Source organism: Chelonoidis abingdonii, chromosome 6 (genome assembly GCF_003597395.2).
Source record: "Chelonoidis abingdonii isolate Lonesome George chromosome 6, CheloAbing_2.0, whole genome shotgun sequence".
In the NCBI taxonomy this organism is placed as follows: Eukaryota; Metazoa; Chordata; order Testudines; family Testudinidae; genus Chelonoidis; species Chelonoidis abingdonii.
The window spans coordinates 43,747,299-43,764,675 of record NC_133774.1 but is presented as its reverse complement, the minus strand read 5'-3'; the positions used below and the strand labels follow the sequence as shown (position 1 = coordinate 43,764,675).

The 17,377-nt window shown below is 44.3% G+C and overlaps 1 protein-coding gene across 1 annotated transcript in view; it reads left to right on the top strand.

Annotated features, from left to right (window-relative positions):
- The window catches only part of LOC116825246 (interleukin-6 receptor subunit beta-like), a 50,290-nt gene extending 37,615 nt beyond the window's left edge, over positions 1–12,675 (top strand). The window contains exons 11-14 of the mRNA XM_075067483.1: positions 2,075–2,218; positions 4,615–4,711; positions 9,326–9,407; positions 10,619–12,675. Of these exons, the coding sequence (XP_074923584.1) occupies positions 2,075–2,218; positions 4,615–4,711; positions 9,326–9,407; positions 10,619–11,110 (815 nt within the window). The 3' untranslated portion in view covers positions 11,111–12,675. The remainder of the gene's footprint in view (positions 1–2,074; positions 2,219–4,614; positions 4,712–9,325; positions 9,408–10,618) is intronic.
- Positions 12,676–17,377: the final 4,702 nt, after the last annotated feature.

The window sequence follows — 17,377 nt, the reverse complement described above, 5'->3', positions numbered from 1 at the left end:
CTTATTTGCTGCTTATTAGACTAAAAATGAAATATAGTCTCAACAGTTTCCTGCTTGTATTGAAAAACAGATTAGATAAGTGATCTGTTATTACCAACTCCAAAGACTATAGTTTTAAATTGGTTCCTAAAGGCACTATATTAATTACAAAAAGATTCACTGAATAGTTAGAAGCTAATGAATGGTGGGCTGATTCCATTTTACATGAGCTCATATCAGAGAAAATTTACAACAGATTCTCTTTTGATTGATATCCTCGCTCTTGTCTGCAGGGGAAAGATTCCAAGCTGCAAGTTACAACACATTGAGGTTTAGAACTTTAACTTTCATAGCTAGTGCAGTCTGCATATCAAGAGAGATGACAAATATTTCCTGAAAACAATAGAAGAGCAAAATAGAAGAGCAACTGGTTTCTAGAACTCAAAAAAAAATAATCAGACGACGGACATAATGGACAATCAAAAAATAATCAAAACTTGGTGGATGAAATCCTGGCTTCATTGAAGTCAATGGCAAGAGTCCCATTGACTCAAAGGCAGATTTCACCCCAGGTGCCTGCTTAGAAAGTTTAGTATTTTGAAAAAACAAATCCCAGGGTTGCTTGAACTTTGTGAGCAGAAAGAGTTGAAAAACTGCTCAAGTGTAGTGACAATTCAAGTTGCTGCAATGTGAATTAACCTGACAGATTACTACTGGGTTTTCCAGAAAGAAAGGATGATAAGCTTCATTCCGCAGACTCTTTGCCTCACTCAGCTCTACGGTCAACCTTTTGCTTTCAGGAAATAAGCTATTTTCTTTAATTTTAAAACTTCCATATCAAGAGTACTAAATGCTTGGCCACATTCTACAACAACCCGTGAAACTGAGACACAGAGCTAGGGAAAGGGTGACATTCCCCTACAAGATGGGTAGGGTTCTGTGGCCTGCTTTGTGCAGGAGGTCAGACTAGGTGATCATATTGGTCCCTTCTGACCTATGAGTCTATAAAGGGCATTGTTGTATTGCAAGTGAAGTTATTCTGGTGACAGCAAAATCATCCACTGCACCTTCAGTAAGGAAATAGTGTTGAACTAAACCAAAGCAATACAGCTGTGGATCTGAACATACAGTCCTTTCCCACACAAATACCTACCTGACTAGTACATCACTGAAGTCAAGTAAGGTGAGTGTTGCTTGATGAGTGAGGATTGCTCATGTTAGTAAAAATTGTGAGATTAGGCCCCATGATATGTTCCTACTATCACCTGCTTTGACAGTTACCAGGCATCTACTGTTATATCCAGTTTTAGGAAGAAATCACTGGCAACACAGAAAGCTGTAAACCTTGCAACCGGCCATGTATTGCCACACACTGAACTAAACAAGAACCAGCCCAAACTGGCTGGGCTATCCCCTAATAATCTAACACATTTGCCATAGCAACAAGATTCTATTACGATGACACCAAATATACAACATCTACAAGCTCCTTTGAGTCATGCATTCTAAATTAGGGGTCAAATTCAGGGCCTAGACACTTCATGCAGATGTACAAGCAGTGATGAAGCAATAACATTCAGATAAGTCCTTATTCCGACTGTCACAACAGTAGATACACAGGAAACTCACTTTCAGTGTGTTTCATACCTCTCTTCCACCTCCCCTCCCCCCGCACCCGTCTACAGAGTATATGAGCCTACCATAACTACCCTTTAAGGATAACTCAAGTGGTAGAGGCTTATGCTTTTGGCTCTTGAGATCTTGGGTTAAATATCCAGGCAATTACCTATACTGGAAGTTTATGGCACACCATCTTCAAATAGTCATACACTGAGATTACTTGTTCCAGCACCCTGATTAATTTCAAGAAGAGAGGATACAAAGTGAGTCCCAATCCTAGCATCTTCCATAGAATGCTTCCTCCTTTGGCACCAACCATTGAAGGCCTGCAGAGTATGGTGTCCAACAGGTTTGGGATGAGAGCATGAAGTTGCGCCTCTTCTCAGCTACAGCTTTATGGGCTTGTTCCTATGTACAGTTTGAATTTGGCTCTAGTGTTGTATTTTTGCTGATCCTTCACCCTCTTTTGTTGCAGCTGTTGCTGTCAATTCTTCCACCACCCGCTACCTGTTAACAGGACTTAAAGAAAAAACTGCCTATACAGTACAAATTTCAGGAGTCACCACTGCAGGAGAAGGAGCCCAAAGCCATTCACAGTTTTTCACTACTCTGAAATATGGTATCGTGAAGTTCTTTGTGTGACTGTGCTGTGCTGCATTGATCCATACCATAAAAATGGGTTGTGGTGTTTTATTCCAAAACTTCAACCCTGGGCAATATTAGCCATGAGTAGAACAACCTGTGAAACTGAGAGACAGAACTAGGGAAAGGGTGACATTCGCCTACAGCTTTTTGCCTCTTTGACCTGAAGGAGGTCCTTCAGCAGACAAGCAATGAGGGAAGCCTATAACTTAATTCCAGTCAGTTTTTGTACAGCGCAAAAAACAAACAAACAAATAAACCCACACACCTAGGGCTTGAAGCAGACAGAAATGGGAAAGGAACAAAAATCCCCTGCAAACATGAAATGGTTCATCATCAACTTAAACCAACTTTCATATGAGAACACTTGGATATAAATTGGCCATGAATAAATTTTAGGCTGGAAGTTAGAAGGTTTCTATAAACCCTCTGAAGAGTGAGGTTTCAGAACAGCCTCCTGACAGGAATGGGGAGGGGGGGCAAAAAACCTAAATAGTTTTAAGAATGAACTAGATACATTTTAGTGGGATTTAATGAGTGGGTTGCTTGGGAAGAGGGATAGGTTGGGCTTGGTGGCCCAAAGCATTCCTTTCGGGTTAGTTTTATGTTCCTATATCTCACACAGGACTTTAGCTGGTCAGCTGTAGATGTCAGGAAGGCATTCCTTCCTTCCCACCTGTCCCTGACGTAGTCAGAGTTTTTTCCCCTCCCTCTTCAGAAATGATTATGCCCAGATGAGACTGTGGAAAAGGTGGGCTAGTGTGCTGAGGGTTTTTCTTGTACCATTCACTTGGCTGGTGGGTCTTCCTCACATGCTCCGAGTCATTGATTGCCAGATTTGGGGTCAGGAAGGAATCCCCCGCCTCCCCCCAGATCACATTGGCAGGGAACCTGGGATAGGGGGTTGGTTTGATTTGGGTTTTTTGCCTTCCTCTGCAGCATGGGGTATGGGCTTCTTGCTAGAATCATCTGGATATATCTAACCAAATCTGGATACATCTCACCAAATCAATTCCCTGCCATTGCAGGGGCCTCGGACATTGGTTCACCTCAGTCCCTTGTACTCTCTACCTGTGGCACAGAATAGTTTAGTCTCCTGAGGCTGTATTAATCTACATTATTAGGTTCAATGTAGGGATAACTGGGTGGGTTTCTGTAGCTCGTAATATGCAGGAGATCAGAGTACATGATCTGCTGGTCCCGTCTAGCCTTAAAAACTGTGACATGCTGCCACTAAGGAAACAAGCTTGGTAAAATCAGTGAGTAAAGCAAGGACACACTGTTTGTATCAGATTCTATTTGCACTAACTTTCAAATGAATGTGACTAGTTACTGACATGGCTGGTTAAAAAAAAAACAAACCAAATTTTGTAAAGAGAAAAATTATAAATGTCAGCGTTTTTATTTTGAAGTGTCCATTTTTTCAAAGTTTCACAGTTTACTCATTTAAAAATATGAAAAATTATCAAAATGGCTGATGTATTGTTTACCAAAATCTATTTTTTGGTAACTGAAAAAATTTATAATAACTATTTAAAAAAAAAAAAAGAATTCAGCCAGCTTTATTGCAAGTGTTGTTTGTGTCCACACAAAACTTAGTTAATACTCAGTTCTAATCATGCATTGACCACATCAACAGCATAGGCTAGCATCTGATTATCTTCCAGTAGCCAGGTTAAAATGCTGTTGGTTCTGCTGAGTATACAGGACTCTCTACCTGCCATCTAGGTAACCAAGATGGCATGTACTTCCTTACAGCTCTGTGCTGCTGGTGGTCTTTGTGCATCTCCTCTGGGCTCAGAAAGGGGGCAGAAAGGGAGACAGAAAGGGGTCTCTAGCAATACTTTCTCAGAAATTGTTGATGCAAATAATGGTAGGCAGTGTAGTAGGTGTAATTGCACAGCCACAGTTGACATGGTTGTGTTGGGAATAAAGCTGCCTTTTTGTTGTAACCAGATCAAATTAGCAGGTTATCAGCTGATTACAGAATCAAAGTTTAGTTATAGGGGACAAAAGAGGAGATCCTGGGGACCAAAATGGCCTCTGGTTTAATTTAGGGCTACCTTAAATTACGCTGGTTGAAGCAATCTCATAGTCTGGGACTACAGATCTGGCCTATAGCTTAGATGGGGCCTTACAAGACAGAATACTTCCTACTCCACTCACTTTTTATATAGCTCCTTTCTGTGGTCAGTGTGTGGATTTAAAGATTTATCATTCAGTCATGTGTAGAACTTGAAATTAGTTTTATATTGATTTGATTGTGACTAAGCTCACAGAGATCCCATGATATAAAACAGCGAGGTTTATGCTTTCCAGTCTCTCAAACCCTGGTCCCATAAATGGTTTTCTTCTCTGTTTATCTCCCATCAGATAAAGGGGAATTTGAAGGTATTGTTGCTGTCCTTTGTCTTGGCATCATATCCACCATGTTTTTTCTACCCATCATTTGTTCTTTAATGCTTAGAAGGTAAGAGGGTAATATTAATTGGGCTATTGTACAACATAAGTATATTTTACTGACCTTGCACATTCTGCAGTGTTGAGTCACGTCTTATTTTTGCACAATTGGTCTTTCTAATTTTAAATGACAAGTCCTTGTGAGACAGGATGCAAAAAAGCAAGTTATACTGATAATTTACACAAATCCTGTGGTTTTGGAACAGCATTAACAAACCAAGAACGTGCGAGCTACAGATGACTAAAGAGGCTTCTTTGTCACAAACTCAGAATGTTTTAGCCTTTTTTACAGCTGTCCCAGCACAGAGCCGATGTTTTCAGAAAAACATCCATGACCTTTTTCTTGAGTGTTAACGGTTAATTCAGACCCCATCATATTGTACATATAGTTAGGATTATGTTTTCCAATGTGAATTACTTTGCATTTATGAACACTGAATTTCATCTGCCATTTTGTTGCCTAGACACTCAGTTTTACAGTTTTAACAGTAACTAAAATCATGAAATAAAATTATTATAAGTACAATGAAACCTTTATAGAGAAAATTAAGTTTCGTATTCGATGAATCAGTCTCCACTCATCTGGATCATCCATGACTGGTTGCACACTAGTAAACTATTGTTGTGCATCTGAAAATGCACCAATAGTCTACTAATGAAAAACCTGTCACAGATTACGACAAGGAAACCCTGGATCCCTGCCCTCTCATCTCTGTTTTTTCTGCTTCAACTACTTCTCCTGTCATTATCTGACTTGACTGGTGTTGAGTGACTAGAGCAGACAGGATGTCAAAACCATGGCCTAAGGCCAAATATGGTCTAGGGCATGATTTATTCTGGTCTACTGCTCCATCACAACCCTCCTCCCTGCAACGACTACTCATCCTTCCTGGCCTCTCTCTGGCTTATCGCTACTTTCAGAATTTGAGGCTCATTGGTATCCGTTCTGTAGCCGGAGGCGACAGCTTAAGTTTGTGTAGGCCAGACTCAGGGCACTGGGAAATAGTGTGTCAAATCATGTGAACATGATTTCCAGTTTGGAGCATTCCAAAGTTAAAAAAAACAAAAACAAACGAACAAACAAAAAAAAAAAAAAAAAAAACACAACCCACCCTGAGGAGTGACCCTGCCCTTTGCATGAGGGAAAAAAAAAACGATATTAACATTTTTAAGATTCCAGAAACCTACATAACAGTTGTTTCTGTTAGGATATTTTTGGAGGGTGGGGGTCAGGGGCAGGGTGGAGATCTAAAAATGATTTCACTGAGTCACAGGAGCTAGGCTGATTTCATAAAAAGTGTATCTAAAGGGAGAGCAGACAGACAGCTTGAACTCCTTCAGTGACTCCAGGAAGCCTCTCAGCTCACGAGAGCAGAGTCAGAAAATGTTTATACATCCAACAAAATACAATCTAGCTTGGACTTATTGCACTGACAACATTAAAGTGAATCATTTTTTGAAAACCACATACAGGGTGCTATTCTACCGATTTCATGTGCAGAGAGAATTGAGACCAGGAGATTCTCAATAGTGGATAAGTTAAATTAATTCTACTTACACTCACTTCAATAGGAGCAGAGTTAGGCCAACATTAATTGCTTTTGAAATTCCTTCTCTCCTTTCACATTTTGCTCTCCACCATTTCCACTGGAAAATAATTACCAGGAGCTCCATTATTGTTACGGCAGTGCCAAACTAATCAAGATGGAGCCTTGTGTTGCTCAGAGCTATACAGAGGTAGTCTCAGTCCCTGTTCTGAGAAACTTACAGTCTAGGATGACCCATATGGAGGTTGGGATGGGAGGGATGATGACACTCTAGGATGCAATTTTTATATGCATATTATAATAGAGACCTACCCAATCTGGCTCTGGGCTTGTCTCCTGCCTCAGTTTCCCCTTGCCTGGAGATGGTTCTTTCTGCCTTCAGCTTCTGGTCAAGTCAAAAGTCCACTCCTTCCAGGGTATAAGCCAAATCCAAACACACACAAGTCTTCCATGCCAGATTCACCTGACACAGTCCTTCTATCAATGGTTCATCTTCTCTTCCATACCACATGCTTTCAGCATTACCCTTCTCCTGGGCTCAGTTGTAGCCTTCCTGGGCTCTAGTCTGTCCTTTCATCTACCCTTCATTCACAGAGTTGCATTACCTCACCAGATGGCAGTTTAAAAAAAAAAGTAACTCCTGTTTTCCCTTAATAGCAGCGGTTTCTGCAACCCCTCACAGAGTGAAGCATAGGCACTACACTACAGATGCCCAGCCTTGGGAACCCAGAACACCTGGACTGTCTGCCTTGTTATCCCAGGCTACCTGCATTCTTCCCAAGGCCTCTTGCCACATGCTTCCAGCCTCCTAGAGCTCCTTCCCAGTTTTTATAGCTCACAAACCTGCTTTTGTGGAGTCTTTCTGTTCACTTTTCACAGAGCATCCACTTCCAGGCCTTTACTAGTGATGTCACCCTCATCCACTTTTGACAGGATGCACTTATACTCGCAGCAGGCTTGCTATTGTCACCTAACTTCAGCATGCATTTCCACCACCTGGGGGAGATGACCAGGGTTGCCAACTTTCTAATCACACAAAACCAAATACCCCTGCCTAACCCCTGATGCCCCGCCCCTTCTCCAAGGCTCTGTCCCTACTCATTCCATCCCCTCTCCCTCCATCGCTGGCTCTCTCCCACTGTCACTCACTTTCACCGAGCTGGGGCAGAGGGTTGTGGTGAGGGCTCTGGTTCCGGGGTGCGCGTTCTGAGATGCAGGAGAGGGCTCCAGGCTGGGGGTTTGGAGTGCAGGGGGGGATCAGGGCTCTGGGTGCAGGCTTTGGGCTGGGGGGAGGGATGAGGGGTTTAGGGTGCAGGAGGAGGCTCTAGGCTGGGGCCAAGGGGTTCGGAGTGTGGGAGGGGATGTTGGTTCTGGGATGGGAACAGGGTTGAGGGGTTTGGGGTGAAGGAAAGGGCTCCAGACTGGGGCAGGGGTGCAGGGGGAAGTGAGGCCTCTGGCTGGGGGTGTGGGCTCTTGGGTGGGGCTGGGATGAGGGGTTTGGGTGGAGGGTGGGGACTAGGGTAGAGGTTTGGGGGAGATGTGGGCTCAGGGAGGGAGTTTGGGTGTGAGAGGGGACTCCAGGCTGGGGCAGGGGATGGGGATATAGGAGGGCGTTTGGGGTCTTGGCAGCACTTACCGTGGCTCCCGGAAGTGGCCACCAGGTCCCTGCAGCCCCTAGATGCATGGGCAGCCAGGGAGGCTCTGTGAGCTGCCCATGCACCCCCAGGCATCATCCCTACAGTTCCCATTGGTTGTGGTTCTTGGCCAATGGAAGCTGTGGATCCTCCCTAGCCATCCATGCATCTAGGGGCTGCAGGGACCTGGCATCCACTTCCAGGAGCACACAGCACTAGGGCAGGCAGGGAGCCTGCCTTAGCTCTGGGCCCCCGCTGCACTGCTGACTGGATTTTAATGGCCCAGTCAGCAGTTCCAACCAGAGTCCCTTTTTGACCAGGCATTCCAGTCAAAAACTAGATGCCTGGCAACCCTACTGAGCCAGGAATGGCACAGGTGCATCTGAGCCCCAACCCTCTTAAAGGCCCAGCTCACTCTGTGGCATGTATACTTATTCCATTTTAGAGTAGTTCTGTATTTATATAAAATAGTATCACTTTTCCCCATCTGACCCTCAGTTTAACCATCAAATACTGTCTGATTTCTTGTAGGTCTGGAGGCTTAGTTTAAACACATACATGGTAAAGTTAGCCAGAGTTAGAGGTAGATAGTTTAGTAGGGCTTTTGAAAGCTTGTTATTTCTCAGGTCCCAAGTTCAATAAGAGATTATAAACCACTTAGAGGTGGTATTCATGAAGGTCCTCAGCTGAAACTGATTTGAATAAGGCTCATTAATTTGGTTTTACCTTGGAAAAGCACCACAGTTTTTCTCCCACCACAAATCCTAGTAGGATTTAAGCACAGAGGCAGACATACTATCTGAGCTCTGAAAATGCAGCTAGAATTTGGATTTCATATCAAGTCTGTATGAGGAAGTACCTATTGCTCTACAGCTGGTTCACTGAATAAAAAAAGTCAAGATAGGTGGATCTCCCATTGTGTCTGAGTCCTAAGCAAGGGGTGACATGGGCTAATATGGCAAGATAGCTCTGCTGCACTCTGCCTTCTAGTCCCTAGGCCTCCACAGGTTTGCAGCATCATGGGGGAGGAGCAGATGTTTGCTCTTGGGGGATGGGCAGATTTCTAAATGGAAACCTATTTATAAGTTGCTACTGGTAAGACAAACTTAATCTGCAAGGGAGGAAAGGGGGTTGAAGAAGCCATGAAACAGTAGTGGATTAAAGAAAGGAAGCTGATATGCAGTATAGATGGGAAGAGAGTTACATGCTGATAGCCTTCATAGCTCTTGTTAATTACACTAAATAATTGTGCATCAGAAACTCACTAACTTACTGTGAAAATATGGACTATAGTTTTGGACCTCCAATTTTTGTGTGTATTTTTGTGTGGTCAGATGTGCATGAAAACACTGAAACTGTGTACATGACTTGTGATGCAAACAAAAGTATATGAAGGCTCGGTTATTTAAATGGATCCTCAGTTTAATAAGCATGTCTTTCCAGGTCAAAAAAATTGTGCTGGCCAACTTTACCAAGTCCAAGAGACAGCAGTGCTATCCAAGATGTGGCAAGAATCATTCCACGGGTATGAAAAGTGTTTATAAATGGGCCCTTTCAGTGAATTACAGCAGCACTGATTACTAGCATCTTCTCTTTTTAATTGTGCCTGGTAAATGTACAGCATTAAAGATCTAGCTGAAGCTCTGATGGTATTAGAAATGTAGTGTCAGGCTTTTACAGGGGATTTTCCTACTCCTTTTTAAAAAGGTTTTATTGATTTTTTCCCCAAGCATTATGCAATATGCGCTAGGCAAATGTGTGAAAAACAAACACAAAACCATGAAGTAACTCAAAAGGGAAAAAAAAGTTACATTTTTTGACTTAAACAAAGTCTATTATGCAAGAGTCAGTAAACACCAGGATTGATGGTTACTTGAGAAATCCAGAGTGTGAAAGTTCATGTGAATCTGGAATTGTTCAAATACACAATTAATAGAATCCCCAAACATATGAATGTTAGATAAAACATTTTGATCCAAATTCACAACTGCATCACAAAGGAGCTGGTTTCTGCTATCTGATTCTGGGACCAGTTCTTCACTGACCTCAGCTTCAGCACACTTTTGAGGGCTTTGGGGTTGTTCTAACTAGTCAGAGAGTAATCGCAGCAAGAGATTGTCTGCCAACCAAGTATTGCCAGAACTCAGCAGGGTGCTCAAGTCATACCCTTGCTCTCTCTACACATGCCTGCCATATGCCATCTGCTGGGGCAGGGGCCAGAGGAGCTGGCTACATCGGCTCTGTGTCAGCAAATTGCTAGGTACAAAGATACATTCTTCAGGGTTTAAGAAATCTCTAGCTTGTATGCTGTCAGGTTTCTTGCACCTTCCTGTGAAGAATCGGGTGCTGGCCAATGTCTAAGCTAGGATACTGGACTAGATGCACCATAGGTCTGATCCAGTATGGCAGTGTTTATGATCATATCTTACTGTGTTCCATAGCAGAGTGGCTCTGACCCTGTCTTGTTTTGTTTTTTTACAGAGTACGAGTAGGTAAAGTAGTATGTTCATGGTCAGTTAGAATCATAGAAGATTAGGGTTGCAAAAGAGAATAAAATAAAATAGCTTGGCCAGCTTGATTAAACAAGAAAATAATAGCTGCGGCATGCTGCCCATTAATGGACTTTGTTTTTCTGTTGCTTAGTATTAGTGTAAACTTACAATATTGAAATAAAATAATTTACTATGTGCAGAAACATGCAATTATTTTTTTCTTTCCATTTCATCTTGTTTGTAGGCTAACCAGGGACCCACTTCAAGGCTGTTGCTTCAAACACAAACAGACAATGATACTACCAGCCTTCATGTGATACAAGAAGATTCAAAGGCTTCTTTGAAGCTGCAGCCCTTTAGTGAGGACACAGAAGACAACAGTGAGTGCGATGCAGGCCGGTCTGAAAATGCTGGTGGTAGCCCAGACACCTGTCCAAGTCTTTTGAAAATCCCTGAAAAGGCAACTGCAACTGAAAAAGAAAGAGTCAGCTCTAGCATGAGGGCACCTCTCCTGAGTGATTATACCAGCATGGAATTCAGTCAGAAAGCCATGCTAAGTCTGGCGCTTAATCTCCCTCCATGGGCTGCCCATCGTCATATGGAGGGGAAACTGAACAACAGGCCAGGAAAAGTGGAGCAACGCACACTGTTTACTCCTCAAGACTATGTGAAACAGAGCCAGGTGGTGTTTATGCCAACTGGACCAACACTGATGGAAGAAACCAGTTTGAGCTGAGGTCTCTCAATGCCTCCCCGTGGCATAGGATCAAGCCCCAAAACCTTTGATGCTTGATTGGAGCGGTTACAATATTGTAGGACAGTGATTCTGTGAAAGTTGACACTTCTTTGCTTTAATAAGTTCCACAGCTAAAGTAGTTTGTGTATATAGCTACATTAGCCATTTCAGGCCCTTGCTCTTAGCACAAATCATACTCAACTAACTCTTGCAGTCATGATATGTACAAAGCTCCAGTTTGGGTTCTCAAAAGATTTTCCAGCTGGATATGGCTCCTCGGTACTTTGAGTCTGATTATTTGTCAGTGTTAATGTAGTAAATGCAATGTGGTCTAGTGACTCAACCGCAGCACTGGTAGACAAGAACCCTTGATTCTAGTCCCAGCCTTGTATTTGGTTTGCTGTAAGCAAGTCAAAATCTCCAAAAGTGGCATCTAATTTTGGGTGAGCAATTTGAGACAACTAAGATCTGCTTTTCAGAGCTGGTTAACAAACCCCATCGATCCGTTGGAAAGGAATCCAACCAACTTGTCTATCTTTTGCATGTTGGGGCATTGTGGCAACTTTCTCAACGAGGTTCCTGTTTATTCTTTCCAAGAGATGTTCCTGATCAGCTTGTGTGTTGGTCATTGTTAGCGAGTCAGACTCTTTGAGGCAATGATATATCAACCCCCCAGGCAGATGTTTCGCTGGTGGAGGTGGCATCTTTAGGATGGGGTTGGGGGGAGTAAAAAAAAAGAGCCCTCATGGCCATTGGAGACCCCATGACACTTTCTGCAAGAGTGGGAGTATTTGCTAGATAACCTAGCCAGACTCAGGAGGAAGAAGAAATGATTCCCCTGAGTTCAGCACTTCACATTGATAAAGCACCTTACATCCTGAAGTAGTGATGCTATTATGGGTGTGTTCCCCCTTTTTACCCAAGCAGCAAATCAAAGTTCGAGGCCCCATGGGTTGTTTCCACTAGGAAGAGAAAATAATAGAGGCAGGTATTTCTTTGATGCAATCCTGTTTATGTATACAGAATGTGCAAAGTCCAATTTCCGTGAAAAAAGGAGGAAATGACAGCAGAAGACAGTGTCCTTTCTTTCAGCCCATAGCCCCAACACAAAACTCTCTCTCTAGCTTCTTGCAGGGCCACGTCATGCTATGTCTCTCTCTGTCCTGAGTTTGTGTGTACACACACACACACACAGCCACAGCACCGTCCTTCCCCCTAGATTGTAAGTTCCTGAGCTGACCTGCTTGTTCCTTTGTTTTGAGCTTGTTTAACCGTCTTTTACAGTTCTCTTAAGTGAAGGGTGGCAGTTAAACCTGAAACAGGCGCTATGATTTCCAGTTTTATATAAACATGGTTACTCCTCTTTTTATAACAGTTATTCTAAGCGATGTGGTGTTCATATCCATTCCAATCAGGTGTGCACGGCAGCTGGAAGATTTTTCCCCTAGCAGTATTCGTAGGGTCAGCCTGGGCGCCCTCTGGAGTCGCACCTTCATGGTGCCCAATATAGGGCTCTGCTGATCCAAACCCCCCTCTGTTCCTTCTTGCTGGGTACCCTGACAGAGGGGTAGATATTGGAATGGACATGAACAACACATCTCATAGAACAACAGTTATGAGAAGGTGAGTAACTGTTTTTTCTTCAAGTGCTTGTTCATGTCAATTCCAATCAGGTGAATTATAAGTACAAATTCAGGAGGCGGGATTGGAGTTGTCCACCAACTGGAGTTCCACTCTACCAAAGGCCATGTGGTCTCTGGCCTGCTGGGTAATTGCATAAAGAGAATATGCAGGATCATGTCATTGCTCAGCATATTTCCTGCGTAGGAACCTGAGCCAGGAAAGCCACTGAACAGGCCTTCACCCTGGTGGGATGCGCAGGCCCTCCTGCCAGGCTGTAGTACTCATGGATGCAGGACATGATCCACAACAAAATTAATTGAGAAGAGACTGGAAGACCCTGCATTCTGTTTGCCTTAAATTAGAGTGAATAAATGAAGACTCGGCACACCACTTCAGTAATATACAAAGTTTTTGAGCTAATTGTAATGTAATTTTTTATAAGGGCTGCAGAGCGCTCGGACCAGGCCAGGAGCAGAGCCCTGGGATGGCTGCCAGTACCCCAGGCTGGCAGGAGGGCTGAGCAGGGCCAGAGGCCCGGAGCCCAGCTAGCAGGGGGCTTGCAGCTGGAACCTCAGACCAGCAGCGAGGTAAGCGGGGCCAGTGGCTAGTATCCCAGGCTGGCAGTAGGCTGAGCGGGGCCGATGGCCAGAACCCTGGCTGGCCAGGGGCTGGCGGCCGGAACCCCAGACTGGCAGCGGGCTTAGTGGGGCCAGCAGACAGAACCCCAGACGTGTGCCGACCCCTGGGATAGAACACTGGGAGGAAGATGTCCTGGTTGATGTGAAACTGGGAAACAACCTTTGGGAGGAATGCAGGATGTGGCCTGAGCTGAATCTTGTCCTTGTAGAATACCATGTACGAGGGCTTGGATGTTAGGGCCTTGAGCTCAGATACCCTCCTGGCTGAGGTTATTGCCACCAGAAACGCCACCTTGTACGAGAGGTAGAGCAGGGAGCACATTGCTAGTGGTTCAAAAGGCGGCACCATCAGTCTGGAAAGGACCAGGTTGAGATCCGAAGCCCAGACCGACTCCTTGACTTGTAAGTATAGTCTGTTGAGACCTTTGAGGAAACGGCTGACCATAGGGTTAGCAAAGGTGGACCAGCGCTCTGAACCTTGATGGAATGCAGAGCAGGGCCAGCTTTAGGCCAATTCCACCAATTCCCCTGAATCGGGCCCCGCACCTAAGAGGGCCCCGCGCCCAGTGGCAGAGCTGCTGGGGGGTGGGGCAAGTGGTCGAGAATCCCTTCCCTGGCTAGAGGCTCCTTTGTAATTTTTACTCACCCGGCAGCGCTCTGGGTCTTTGCCAGTGGGTCCTTCGCGCACTCCGGGTCTTCAGCAGCACTTCAGCGGCAGGTCTTTCAGTGCCACCGAAGATCGGGAGCAAGTGAAGGACCCGCCCCCGAAGACTAGGAGTGCTGCAGGTGAGTACAAGCCCCATGTGTTTCTTTAAGTGTTTTTTTTTTTTCCAGTCATCCCTGCCAGGGCCCCGTCAAAACTGTTCGAATCGGGCCCCGCACTTCCTAAAGCCGGCCCTGATGCAGAGATGGCAGCCAAGTGAACCCTTATTGACGACATGGACAACCCCCGCAGCTTGAGATGGAGGAGCTAGTCTAACAAAAGTGGCACAGAGGCAAGGATCTGCCTTAGCCAGCCAAGACTCCATCTTTTGTAATATTACTGTGAACCCTGTGACCAGAAAGCCAGTCAAAAGCCTTAACCGGACATACCAGTGTCAGGTTTGCCAGGTCTCAGAGTGCAAAAGGATGTGCTGACCCATGTGTCTTTAGCAGCGAGGTTGCAAGTAAAAATCAGCACCAGAGACAGAAACTATACTTTTTCTGTATCTTTAATAAAAGGTTAAAAAAAATAGTGTGTTTGCAATACAACTAAGCAGGCCAAAGCCTTTGTACTCAACCCCCCAAACCATGTTTGACTGTTTAGTGTTGTACAGTGACAGGGTCATGTTAACACCTTTGACTCTATTGGCCCACTTACTCTATTTAAATTAACACAACAGCATGGTCTGGGAAGAACAACAGTTGCCAAACTCTCACTCTCTGAAAGGGAGAAGCAAAATATATATGAAGCCAGAAAAGTGAACTGTAATAGTTTCATGGACTAAAATATTATCACTACGCAGATTACTCATCTCTATATCAGGTTTGAATAGGACTGTGCTTTCTTGCTTAACAAGCTCCTTGTAGGGGATAGTTTCCTAGATGGACTCTAGCTAGTGGAGGTGATCTAGAGGCTAACATTTGGAGGAATTGGCAATTAGTGATCACGTGCACTTTCAAGTGAGGGCATTTGGCTCCAGATTGTCAAAGTGATTTACAGTCTCAGGTCCTTGATGGACTAATCTTTGTCACAAAAACACATTTTTTCATCTTCGAGCAGGGGTGGCTCCAGGTCCCAGCATGCCAAGTGCGTGCTTGGGGCGGCATGCCGCGGGGGGCGCTCTGCCAGTCGCTGAAGCCATGGGACCAGCAGACCCTCCGCAGGCACGGCTGCGGGAGGTCCACCGAAACCGCGGGACCAGCGACCAGGAAAGTGCCCCCCACAGCATGACGCCATGCTTGGGGCAGCGAAATGTCTAGAGCCACCCCTGTCTTCGAGATTGCACACCTTTCCTTCATGCGCAGACCTAGCTACATTTATCCATGCTTTCATTTTACTTTAAGGCCAAACTACAACAGCTCTCTATCTGGGCTCCCTCAAAGGCCATGTGGCATTCAGTGAGTGAGAAACATGGCTGCTCAGCTTTGGTATATGGTAGACTGGCAAAATGTTAGCACACCAAGTTTTTGTACTCTGTGCTGGCTACCAGTTCACATCTGAGTCTAATTCAAGATATTAGTTACAGTCTATAAATCCCGGAATGGTCTAGGCTTTGTTTATCTCAAAGACCACCTCTCGCTCAGCACTACCATGGCATCTGTACTTGAAAAAACACTTCAACTGTCTTCAGAAAGGAGGCATGGGGCCTGAAAGAAAGGTGCACTCTGTATTGGTCCCTCAGCTCTGGTACATGGGCCTATTGGACATCACTCTGAACCCAAACCAGGTCATAGCTATAAAACTCTTCAAAATGCACTTCCTTGCTTAAGTCTTCTACAAGTGGCAGGCATGGGTTTCCAAGCTTGTGTTACTCTATTTTATGCAGTCAGTTTGCCTAGCTTGGGCTTAGTGGCATTGACATTGGCATCAGCATCCTACTTTGGGGAAGTACATTTCTTTTGTCTAAATTATGTTAACTGTGCTCTAGTACTGTGGTGATGAGCACATTAGGAAGGCATATAACAACTATATTCTGGACTGTTCATGGCAGGGTTTCAGAATACAGTTTGTTTTAGGAAGCCTTCCCCTGAAGCAAGTCATATTATTCATACCAAGAGACCAGCCTTATATCTGGGGAGCTATATCAATCATACTCATCCCCATTTCTGTAACCAAAGTGCAGGTCTAAGTAATAGTATATGTTGGGAGTGTGAGACTGGGAAGTGGGGGAATTCTGGGTTCATTAAATGGAGCCCAAGTCACATGCATGAAAGAGCCCTGCTTGCCCCCAACTATGCATGAACTCCTGGTTCCATACCATACCTTTGGGGAGGCAGGAATTAAAGCCAGAAATAAATACTTCACTCAGCTACAAAACACTTTTAGCAGGGCAGAAACAATGACTCAATTAGACACCTTCCCCCAGCACCTGCCCCCAAGCAGTAACACAATGTATAGCATCCCCACTGCCTCAATATACTGACGAATGTCAAGCCAATCAAGAGTCCAAACAGTCTCCCAACACCAGTTTTCTTGTTCCCAACAGTTTGAACCAGTCTATACAATCCTCCTGAGGAGGTGGTATCTCACCTTAATCACCCTGCACTGCTCTTAGTCCCCACACCCCGCAACTGGAGTTGCATACAGTCCCTGGCTCAGTAATGCATAAGCCATTTATAAACTTGGTTACAGTATGGTTCCCAAAGACATTGCATGCAATTGCAATAGTTGTGACAGAGATAGGTAACCCTAATTTAGTATTATTTGCTAAACAATAACTTGCTTAACTCTGCATAAGACACAAAAATTCAGCCAGTCATTATCCCAATGAGCTCAAAAAAATGAACAAGATCGTTTAAGTTAATATAGAGAAATGTAGGTTGAAAAGTTTGCGCTTTCATAGCGGTCAGTTCCCACAGAACCTGGACAAGTGCATTGTGCGGTTGTTCATTTAATTCATTTGCCAGTGCAGTTCCCCGCCATAATTTTGTGGTATATTTGCCTGGTTCTTATTTTAAATGGTGGTTCCTGCTGCCTCAAAATGGAGGCTTTTCATTGAGTAGCTTTTAATGACACATTGCTTTTTGGCAGGTCTACCGAATCTTATACTACATACCTTTCCACCTGCACTAAAGACCCAAACTTCTGCAAAAGACCTGGTATTAGATGTACACGTGCAGATACGGCCAAGAAAGGAAAGCTTTCTAAAGTGCCTGTCCAGCTCTATGAAATGCAGCTCATAGACTCATAGACTCATAGGTCAGAAGGGACCAATATGATCATCTAGTCGGACCTCCTGCACAAGGCAGGCCACAAAACCCTACCCATACACATTTATAACAACCCCGAACCCATGACTGAGTT